Source organism: Equus caballus, chromosome 3, assembly GCF_041296265.1.
Source record: "Equus caballus isolate H_3958 breed thoroughbred chromosome 3, TB-T2T, whole genome shotgun sequence".
NCBI classification, from domain to species: domain Eukaryota; kingdom Metazoa; phylum Chordata; class Mammalia; order Perissodactyla; family Equidae; genus Equus; species Equus caballus.
In genome coordinates, this window is record NC_091686.1 from 111909875 (window position 1) to 111921655 (window position 11781).

Here is an 11781-nt window from a genome sequence, read left to right on the forward strand (position 1 = left end):
AATCCTTGCACCGACAACGTTCCCTTCCACTAGCACACTTTCCCGGGGCACCACTGGTGGAATCCTCAGGAACTGGCCACTTGCTTGTGCTGCTGACTGTCTGTACCTCACATCCCACCCAGGATGGGTCCTCCTTGCCAACTGGATGGTGAGCCCACCCAGTCCCCAAACCCCATCCTGCCTTCTCTCTCAGACTGTGTAACAGCCGAGCCAGGCGGGTCCCCCAGGAGGTACACCCCAAGACACAAATAGAGGTGCAAGAAATTTATTGAGAATGTCAATGCCCTTCAGCCAAAGATCACCAGAAACAGACTGACCTGTAGTTGAACAAGGTGGGCTTACCACTTGCTGCAGTGAGCGAGAATGCTCCACATGGAGAATGGGGGGGCTTCTCAGAAACATGGTGTTAGAACTTATTTTAGGGTATTTGGGTGTTGGTTTGGTGATTTCTAGGATTGTCTAAAGAAGCAGAGATTCACTCTAGATTGGATGCTGTCAAAAAGTGGGGGCAATTCTAAGCCTGGAGGGAGTCTCAATAAATCTTACCTATAGCAGGGGCAGACTAGAGTGAGGATAAAGCTATAAATGGTAAAAAAAAAAAAAAAGTAGCGGTCACTCATTTTAGCCAGAAGGATTTTTAGTATTTTGTGGGTGGCACAGTGACTTTTTTTGCTGTGCTTAGACAAAATTATGAAGTGATTCTTCTTACTGCCATGGTCTCAGAGTAACTTTGCCTGAGGTTGGGATTCTGAGACTGTTTATATGCAACAGAAGAATAATGTGGTTAGCAGTGCCAGGTCAGCATCCGATGTCAGGGCCAGGGTTTTCCCTCTTCTCCAGGGAAACACTTGTGTAAGATCAAGGGGAGAGGAAGCAGAGAGAGGAAGAGCCTTGAGACTGTGATGCAGGGCTGATACCTGTGAAAGGAGGGCCATGGACGATCTGGGCAACAGAGGCTCAGATAGCAAGACAGCTCAGGCAAGAGCTGAGAAAGCCAAGAGCAGCTCAAGAAAGTCCCAGCCAGGCCCATGGGAGCCCCAGAGCAAAGACTGCCCACTAGAGCCGGGCAGAAATGATCTGGCTCCAGTACCCCCACTGTGCTTGGTTCTTTGTGGGAACACCGTTGCAGATCCCCAAGGGCTAAAGCTTTGGCAACTGCAGCCTGGAGATGGCTCTCTTGAAGGGAGAAATGAGTAGCACTCCACCATGGCCTCAGAGGCCCAGAACCAAACCCTCAGGAATGTCAACACTTAGAGGTTCGGTAGAAAAGAAGGGAAGATGTATTAAAGAGAGTGAGTTCAAGTAAAGAAAGATGGAGAAGTGTCCATTCGATGTGGCCACGGTGAAGTGGCTGGCTGCTAACCATCACAAGCACAGTCGTGGTCATGTGGGAGGGACAGCCTAGAGTAGGAAAAGGAGGGGAGAGGAGGGGAGGACCTGGAGACTGCGAACGAGGGGCAGGGAAATGGGACCGCAGCTCAAGCAGGGAGGGGAATGCTGAAGATGGGAGATCAAGAACTCCTGTGAGCTGTAGGGAATCAGTCAGTAGGTGGGCGATGCACAGGGCAGAAACCACCCTAAGGGTTAAGTCCTAGAGACCTAGGGACCCAGAACAACTGTGGAAAGGTGGTCTTACACAGGGCAGGCACTTCAGCAGATGGATAGGAAGGAAAAAAGATGCCCTGGAGATGTGGGTGGGTTTATCATTTCTGGGTGGGAAGGTAAGGGAATTCCCAGCTGATAGCCTGTTATTTTCTCATTGAGGGAGACAGCAGCTAAGAGGGTGTTCCATGATCATCAACCAGCAAGATGTCACTACAGGAAAACGATGTCTACAAACAGACAAGATTGAAAATTATTTATTTAGAGACAGAAAACTTTTGAATTTAATAAGTAAATGGCAAGAAGTGGTATATACATTAATTCAAAATATTTTCACTAAGCACCAAATAGAATACTTCCCAATCTTTTTACCAAGAACCTCTCTATTATTGAAAGAGTGCCTAAAACTTTATCAGTTTATTTTGGCTTGTAGTCAAGAAATCTAAAGCTGCCAATCACAGCTTCTAATTAGCATGAGATGACCAGGTTAACAGCCTTGAATTCATATAATGTGAGTAAAAACAACTTTTAAGAGTATACATCCTGAGTGAGGGGATTTGTTGGCCTCAGGCTGTGTACCCCTCCACACACAAACAAAAATGAGTAGTAAGTATTATGTATAAAAGAGAAATAATACATGGTCCCTGTGTAATCAGAGGGGAATGATGCCTCTTCTCATGAAGGGCACAGAGACAGATTCAGACCACCAACCCCCGAGGGAAACAACGCAAGGTTGGTAGAGGAGACAGGAAGTCCTGTGTCCTGGGGGTGTGACAGGGAGGGCACTCGGAGGCTTCAGGGACCAGGTGGCATCCAGGCCAGACAGGACCGTGAGCGGATGTCACTGCATGTGGGAAGGGGCTTTCAAGGCCGGAGAAAACAAAATGACTCAGGACACTGAGTCACAGAAGCACTGCGTGTTCAGAAGACAGTGGAGCACTTGTTTTGGGTGAAGAGATGTAATCTATTAAGAGCCTGTAAACAGCAGAGAAAGGAAAACCTCATCCAAGGAGAGCCAGACACAATACCCATCTGTATTTCTCCACAGCCAGTGAACAGAGAATCTGAGGGGCTGCATGACCAACAAGCGGGTAAAATGTCTTCCCAGACACGGAGGCTCCACGTGCTCTTTGTGAAGAGTGGTTGCCGAGGGCCATCCTGTGGCGCACCCTGCACCTCGAGAACCCAGCCCCCTGGAATCAATACCATCCACTATCAAGAACCTGGAAAGTTCTGCTCCAAAAAAGCAAAACAAAAACGACACAAGCAAACAACACTCAAAACAAAGACACAACCACAGCTAGCTTTAACCCTCACCCTTCACCTCTGCCCCAAGCCATGCGACTGAGAACAGGGTGTGCCCGGTGACCTACGCTGATGCACCACTGCAGAACCTCACAGAATTCAGCACCTCACGGCTCCCACCACATGCCCCACCCCAAAAGGAAACAAACACCACACAAAATATAAACTGACTCCAAAGAAAGCAGCAACTAAAGGACCCTACTGTAATATGGCTACACTAACCCAGGGTATTACAATCCTCTCCGGCCTACTCACAAAATCTCCTTCTGAGAGCCCTGGAAGCATTTCACACACGTTGCATTAGACTCCTCTTCTTGAGGTAGGTTAAAGATTGAAACTGCAAATTTATGGATTTCCCTACACTACCACTGAGGGGTAACTATCCTAAAAGGCCTACAACCAAAATCCTCATCCTCTGATCCTCAGAACAGATCATACAAACTGTTTTTCCCTCAAACCATACAAACTAATCTAATACTGCAAACACAGAGATTAAAAGTCATACAAAAATAAAAACAAGCAAAGAAAAGAAACAAAAAAGAATCTTAAGTGGCATCACACTAGCAGTCTAAACTCTACTAAACACAAAAAATTTTGCTTGGTTTACCAAAGCCATAGACATTTTATAAAGTATTCAAGCTATAACACATAAAAATAGGGGAACAATTTTAGGTGGGAACATAAAACTAAAATCATCTCATTCTCCAGCAAAGGAAGTTTCCAAAATGTCACGTCCACAAGAAAAGTGATGTCTGGCAAGACTGTTGAGGCTGACTCATCCACCAGCTCGCTTTCAGGCCGGCTCTGCCTCAGGTTTGCTTCATCGGCGCTGGGATATTAGCAGACGCCTGCTCGAGGTAGGCCAAGGAGCCCTGAGGGATGTCGGCTGGCTTTTTGTGCTGCACATTGATGTCCTCCAGCACCTGCTGCCAATGCCTCAATTTTGTCAAGTGCTTCTGGACCAAAGTATCTTTCCGCTGTAGTTCATTCCTTAGTTCCGAGACATCCTACAGACGAAAGCGATGATGTCAGGGCAAACTCATGAGAAATGAATACAGTCCCTGATTAGTTAAGAGCACTAAGAAGTAAATTCAAAACAAAGAGAATCAATTAAACCATAGTAAGTGCATTACTCTGCTTGGCTCCACTATTTGAATAACCTAAAACAACTCTTCCGATGGAAGATGCCTGCCTAACACTGAGTTTTATTTTTAATACATTTTCACTTAATAATTAACACCTAAGTTACAATATTCCAAAGTACCAAAGGGCAGCCAAAAAGAAATCCGTCTCTTTCCCATTCTGGTCCCCAGGTACCAAGTATCGCTGTTCAAAGGCTACTGGTGAGAGTAAAACACTGAGAATCTGACATACACGTTAATAACTGTTCAAAAGAATCCAAACCACTGTTCTATCATTTCAGATTATCAAGTGTTAAATTTTCATTTTCAAGAGCTTTTTTCAATGAATACCAGCATTTTAATTCTTTATTAAGACCTGGCCTTGAACACACCTATGCAGTCATGCGTCACTTAACAATGGAGATACGTTCTAAGAAATGAGTCATTAGACGACTTTGTCATTTTGTTAACATCCGAGTGCACTTACACAAACCAAATGGTACAGCCTACCACACACCTAAGCTATATGGTACTAACGTTATGGAACCACCATTGTATATGCAGTCCATTGTTGACCAAAACGTCACTATGCAGTGCATGACTGTATCACTACTCAAGTATTCAAATTAAGAAATGATCTGACACCATGAATTGTAAAATCATCCTCTTACCATTCACCTTCTCAACAGTTGGTACCAATGAATAAAAAGAATCTTTCTGATTAATTGGTCACCTTATGAGAGTAGTTACTTCAAAAACTGCCAAAGCTTGATCATTTCAATGTTGTGTTTCTCAGTGGGGGCACCCCTGGCCTTCTGGGCAGAATGATGATTCCCTCTTCCACACTGCAGGGGACAGCCCAGGCCCACACACTAAATGCCATTCAGTCTTCCCAGTCACCATGGCAGCCTAACACACTTCCAAATGCCCGGCTTCAAACAACTGAGATAAACGAAATCCTGAGTCTCAAGGAGCCTGGGACAGGACATTAACAGGCACACCTCAGAGATATGTGGGTTCAGTTCCAGACCACTGCAATAAAGCAAGTCACAAGAATTTTTTGGTTTCCCAGTGTATATAAAAGTTACGTTTACACTATACTGTAGTCTATTAAGAGTACAAAGCATTATGTCTAAAAAAACAAGGTACATACCTTAATTAAAAAATACTTTATTGCTGAAAAATACTAACCATCATCTGAGCCTTCAGCAAGTCATAATCGTTTTGCTGGTGGAGGGTCTTGTAAAAAACGCAGTTATCTGCAAAGTGCAATAAAGTGGGGTGCAATAAAACGAGGTATGCCTGTACTTTTAATTCCATGAATAAAATCTGACAGAGCCCTTCCTGTGCAAAAGGCACTGGGTATGGCAACCAGGGACACACAGGTCACAGTTCCTGTCCAAAATGAGCTTGTCATCTACATTAGTGGCTTTTCAACCTTTTTCAAGCAGCAGAACCTTTTCTTTCAGAAAAATATTCCATGGAAGGTAGTGTAAGAAACTGCTATTTGAGAGCCTGCTTTCCACCTCCATCCCTGGCTCCACTACCTGTCCAGGTTGTCATGAACACTGACAGTGAGCAACATTTTTCATTCAAGCTATAAAGCCCCACTGTAATTCATGGGCAAAGGGGGTGTCTTATTTAAAGTACATATGGAATCCTGACAACGTGTGCTCTTCCTAAAAGTTAGCAGAAAAGTGAGTTCGTACCTCTTTGATAACTTGCTCTGGTTTCTGGACAGATAACTGCAATCTTTTTTGTAGGAAAAAACATTCTGTCTGTCTCGCAATATCCAGAAATTTCTGAATACACTGATCAACACCTTAAAAAATCAAAATATTAAATTAAGAAAAACACTAGACACATTTATCTCCATAATAAATGAACAGTCAGAATATCAAACCAGAACCTTCTCAAAGATGTAATCTGGGATTTTAATCCTGGCCACAGCAATTATGACCCCCAAATCCCCAGATGTTAGCCAATATTAAATAGTAGATAATTCGTGTTTTTGTCAGGTGAATAAGACATCTTAATACAAAGCCATGACTTCTTCTGAAGAAAGACAATCCAGAGATCTAGCAATCAGTATCATGATTTCCAGTTAAAACGAGACATTTAAAATATGGTAGAAAGAAGGAGAGGTACTGGTCACCTCGGAGACAGAACCTGGGTGACGATGGGGAAGCACAGGGACTTTCTTTGTAACATCTATTTAAAAAATAATAAAAACTTACTTTTTTAAAAAAGCAGTACACATACTGGTCTCCTTTGCCCTAGTATCAATATGAAAAGCTCATTACAAGTGGTTCATTATGAGTGACATAAATGTCAATTACTAAACTGAACAAAGAACCAGCAGTATATCGAGATTATTTACATAAATGTTATTCGTCAAAAAAGCTCTCTTAGGATACAAGCAGGAGTGAAACACATCGAGTGTAAAATTAGCAATCAGGAATCTTGCTGAAGGCAAGAACACTGTCCACAAAGAGGGACTTCTTACCAGTTCGAATTTCTTCCTGATCCGTGCCATTGACATAATCCTGACTCACGAGCGAAGCAAAGCAAGCCTGTGTCATGAAAACATGTCACAAAAGGAAAAAAAGTCAGTCATACATCGAAAATCTTACTTCAGAGTAAGAAGTAAGTTCTCTTGAAGTCATTCAATGAGTTGATAGCATGTAGGTTTGCCCACAAGATGACATCATGCCAATGAAGAAACTTCGCACCCTGAGGCCATCAGGTACACAGAGGGAAGGCAGGCAAATGAGGCAGCTGGGACTAGCCAGCACCCCTATCTGGTCTGTCACTCTTTTCCCCACTTTTCAGTCCACACCAGGACCTGGATCCCTAATCTAGCCCCAGCCACAGCCCCTCCCTCTGAACTTACAAGACTTGTACCATCACCCATTCAGGACTCAGGTCACTCGTCACCTTCTTGGAGAGGCCACCCATCTACCCTTTTGAAATGACGCCCCTCCTGCTCACACTCTATCCCCAAGCCCAGCTTTATTGTTTTTCACATGGTTAACTGCCATCATTCCATTCTTTTAGACCATTATTAGCTGTCCCTACTAGCAGGTGGGCACTTTGTCTGTCTTGTTCACTAGACTCCTAGGGTGAGAATGCTGCTAGGCACAAAGTGGGTGTTCAATAAATACAATAAATAAATTATGGACTGGATGGCCTAAGTGAAGGACATGGCTGGTGTCACATGGACAAACTAATCCTAAAGTGGGAGTGCTCTCTAAAGGGGCACCAATCCAGACACACATGTTAATTAGCCAAGGAGTTCTGTGCACTGGCAACTCACAGGAAATGCACAAAGAAGGCCTACTGCAGAGCAGTGGGGCCAGAAAGAGAAGGGGCCGGGGGAGAGGGGAGCATGCGCAGGGATCAAAAAGAAAGCCTCAAACCTCCAGAAAGCAGATCCCTGCCAGCAGGAAGCCAACTACACTTGGTGTGAGGCAGGCAGACCTGGGTCCAAATGGAGGCCATCAACTAGATGCAGGGCCCTTCTCCCACCTGCGGTTGCCCCTTTTGGTTTACAGAGAAAATCACAGGATTCCCCGTGGGGAATCCCCACAACAGCTCAACAAATTAGAAAAACACAGACTGCCCATTCTGCGTATAAGTCTGAAAGGTGACTCCTGTTGGATTTGGGTTACAGGTAGGGTGTATCCGCTTTGTGAAACCTGTGACTACTAGAAAACACTCCATCCACGGGGCCAACTAGTCACAAACTGGTCAATAAAGAGGGGCTGCTCCTCCAGAGCCAGCAGGGCCACCAGACAGGGTGGGAGGAAACCTGATCTCAGGAATTTTAGTTCCCTCTTTTCCCTTTTAAAAAAAGAAAATTAAACAGACCAGCCTTTATAGACAGATGGACAGTTGTATGGAGAAGAAAATGCATGGTGGTCTATAAAAAGAATATGCTTTTTAGAAGTATGCATACGATAGAGCCTTTACCTGGACAGTCAGGAGGTCCACGGGCTAGTCCCCATTTCCAAAAACTGAGGGTTTGTCTTTGGGCAAGTTATTTCCCTCTCTGAGCCTCAGTTTCTCCATCTGTAAAAGGAGGAGATGGTCTCCAAGGTTCCCTTCCATAACAAGAGCGCCTGACCTCAATAAACTCATTCCAACGAAGAACATTTACTGAGCAACTAGAACAAGAAAGCCAGAGACCTTGGGGGTGGCACCCAAGCAGAAAGGACAAGCAGGCAAGCAGTGCCATGAGCCACTGGAGGATGTGGAACAGAGGTCCACACAGACCACAAGGGAGGAAACAGGAAATGCGCTGAGTCTTGACAGAAGAGTAGATGGGTGATCACCCACCAGCAAAGGAGGGTCCTGGTAGCACCTCTCCCTCTCACTCTCACCTAAGTCCAAATGCTGTTTTGGGTTTCACATTCTCTGGGAAGCCTTCTTCGACAGCCACGCCCATGTGCCCTCTCATAGTACCACGGGGTTTCTTCTATCAGAGCACTGATCCCACAGCATGGGCAACTGCCCATCATGTATCTGTCTCTTCCAGTCATGAGCTCCCTGAAGGCAGAGGCTATTTTCTCTGTATTCTTAGCACCCTGGACAGTGACTGACACACAATAGGCTTCTTCACCATTTGACAACTATTCATCAAGCACTTGCTACCTGCTACCCCCGTATTAGCGCCACAGATACAATGAGAGGAAGGAGGGCAAAAGAGGGTCTCAGATTTCATGGAGCCTGGTTTAGTGGTAAGTGCTACAAAGGGGTGCAGGGTCCACTGAGGAAGTGATGTGTGAGCTGGGGAAGGACATCTGGAAGCCCAAAGAGAAAACAAATGGCATATGCAGAAAAAGGCTCCTGTGGACAGAGTAAGAAGAGATGGGTCTGGAGTGGAGACTTGGTCACGCTAGCCAAAGGTGACCACACCAAACCTCTGGTCTTATCCCAAGAGCCACAGGTAGCCACTAAAGGGTTTTATTTATTTATTTTTAATTTTTTTTTTTTTAAGATTGGCACCTGAGCTAACAAGTGTTGTCAGTCTTCTTTTTTTCCCTGCTTTTTCTCCCCAAATCCCCCCAGTACATAGTTGTATATGTGGGACGCCGCCTCAACTGGCCTGACGAGCAGTGCCATGTCCGCCCCCAGGATCCCAATCAGCAAAATCCTGAACCGTCGAAGCAGACCGCGCCAACTCAACCACCCGGCCACCGGGCCGGTTCCACCACTAAAGGGTTTTAAGCATCAGGGTGCTGGTGGTCAGCTCTCGCCAAGACTTCTACCGGGCCAGTCATGACCGAGAGCCACCTCACCTCAGGAACAATGCTAGGTGCTGCTCCAAGGCTTACCCATCCCTTTCCCTTACGCCTTAGCACCACCCCAAAGGCTCTCACCCTCCTCCCAGACAGAAGAGATCTCTGTCCTTTAAACCAATATCTCCAAACTTTTGAATGCTTATTCTATCAGTAAAAGCATTTTGCCGATGCGGCCCCAATAATGCATTCATTTAAAAGCTATATTCATGTACTTCTGTGCTATTATATACAATCTGAAATTCCCGTGACTGAGATTTCAAATGTGGAAAAGGTAACTCCAATGAGAAGTTATCCTATTTTATTTCCACACACTAAGAGATCATCTTCCACGTTCGAGACCACTGGAAGCTACCAACGCACGCACTTTTACCTCTCCTTTGTCTACTTCCACTCCGCACCTTCCTTGCTGGAGGGTAAACTCCTTGGGCAGAACTCGGAGTCTGGGTCATCTCCGCCTCCCTCCCTCTCCCCCTAACCTCCAGCGTTCCTTCTTTCTTGGCCCCCAGTACCAACTTCTTCCGCACGGCAACTGTTAAATAAGTCCATTTCAGCTCCAAGACGCCCATTACTTTTGGACCGTTTAGGGGTGGAGCCCAGCGGAAAGGAAACAAGACTCAATGGTGCGACGCTGCGCTCCGGGGAGGATGAACCCGTACTAAACACATGGCGTGAGGGAAACGGTGCTCACGGATGGGACCAAGAACCGGATGGGACGGGAACAGACGGCTGGGAACGTGGAAGAGTCCCAACGTTGACCAAGTCCCTGTGCCTCCAGAAACGTCAAGTTTACGTGTCTCTGCCAGCCGACCTGAGCAGCATACCGGCCACAACTCAATGCGGAGACTAAAGCAACTAACTGACGTTCTCTGAGCCTGTTTCCCCATTTGTCAGCAGGGTGCGGGGACCGCTGGGGGAGACAACCTGCGCGTGCGCAGCTTACGTTTCAGGAAAGAAGGAAGGCTGGGAGCACAGACCCCACGCCCCCGTCTCGTCTTACTTCGAAAGATGACTCCAATTCGTCCACCAAGGTGCTGTTAGAAATCCTCGGAGCGCCCGGCGCGGCCTGAAGAAGAGAAGCCTGACCCGGGAGCCCCGGCGGGGGGGGCGGGGGCCCCGCCGCCTGCCCAGAGAACATACCGCCCAGCGGAGCCGCCATTTCTGAAGAGGCGGGGAAAGAGGCCCACTGCGCCTGCGCGGAAGCTGCGCCCGCGGGTCACGTGACAAACCTGGCCACTTGACGGTGCGGGGGCGCCCGAGGCGTCTCGGGTCTCGGGTCCGGGGAAACCGGTTGTTAGGCACGTCTATTCCCTTCTATTTGCCCGTGTGCAGGTCTCCTGGCTTTTCCGTTTGTTTTTCTTGAGAACTGAAGGGTTTGACCGGATATGACAGTGGTGTGGAGAGGAGAATCGTCTGTGGTGGGGCGAGCCCTCCCGTTGGAGTCAGGATATTCTTACGCTGGTCCCGACTTTTCCCTTTACGCTTCGAGGGATTTTTGGCCAAGAGTCTTATTCTCTCCGGGCTCAGTTTACCCACTGATAAAAGGAGGGAGGCACCCATTCATTCCACATTTATTGAGAGCTTACTGCATTCCGATTACTAATCCAGTCGCTGTCGGCACAGCGGGAGGACAGGCGAAGTTCCCCTTAAATTCTCTCTGGGGAGAGACAGGTAACAAAAATGAGTGACGGGGCTGGCCCCTGGCCGAGTGGTTAAGTTTGCGCGCTCTGCTTCTGCGCCTCAGAGTTTCGGAGGTTCAGATCCTGGGCTCAGACGTGGCACCGCTTGTCAGGCCATGCTGAGGCTGCGCCCCACATGCCACAACTAGAAGGATCCACAACTAAAATATACAACTATGTACTGGGGGGACTTGGGGAGAAAAAGCAGAAGAAAAAAAAAGAGAAGATTGGCAACAGTTGTTAGCTCAGTTGCCAATGTTTTTTAAAAAAGAAAAAAACGAAACAAAAACGACTAACATTGTTGACGCTCCTTATCTATGTGCCTGGCACTGTTTCCGTTAGATATTTGTGTTACAAAAAAGAGAAAATCACTATGCTAATCTTTTCATAACTTGCTTATTTATCTTTTCAGAAGCTGAGTATTTTTTCATTATATTTAGTTTTACAGTTATCAGGAATGTTTATTGAACCCCCCGTGTTCCAGGCACTACTTAATTATTTGGGGTTATAGCAGCCATCCCAAGTCTCTGCCCTCATGGAGTTTACTATTTGGGGGGGAGGGGCGAAGAGAGGATAAGCACATAAATATATAAAGCAATATTATCTGAAGATAAGTGTTAAGAAGAAAAATGAAGCCCAGGAAGGGGGTGTTTAGTGTTGGATTTGAGATGGGTGGTAGGAGAAGGCCTCTCCCAGGAGATCTGCCTGGAGTGACTGGAATGAACATTTAACTAGGGAAACTTTCTTGACAGAAGGGCCCCTGAAGAAGGAACC

General features: G+C 46.3%; 1 protein-coding gene across 1 annotated transcript; it reads right to left on the reverse strand.

Moving 5' to 3' along the window:
- Positions 1 to 1843: 1843 nt before the first annotated feature.
- MED28 (mediator complex subunit 28) lies at positions 1844 to 11197 on the reverse strand. The gene is made up of 4 exons (XM_001500299.5): positions 10329 to 11197; positions 6535 to 6601; positions 5738 to 5850; positions 1844 to 3914 (listed from the first exon to the last, which is right to left on the reverse strand). The coding sequence occupies exons 1-4, from the start codon at positions 10485 to 10487 to the stop codon at positions 3717 to 3719; spliced, it is 537 nt and encodes a 178-aa protein (XP_001500349.1). The 5' UTR covers positions 10488 to 11197; the 3' UTR covers positions 1844 to 3716.
- Between the last annotated feature and the right edge of the window lie 584 nt (positions 11198 to 11781).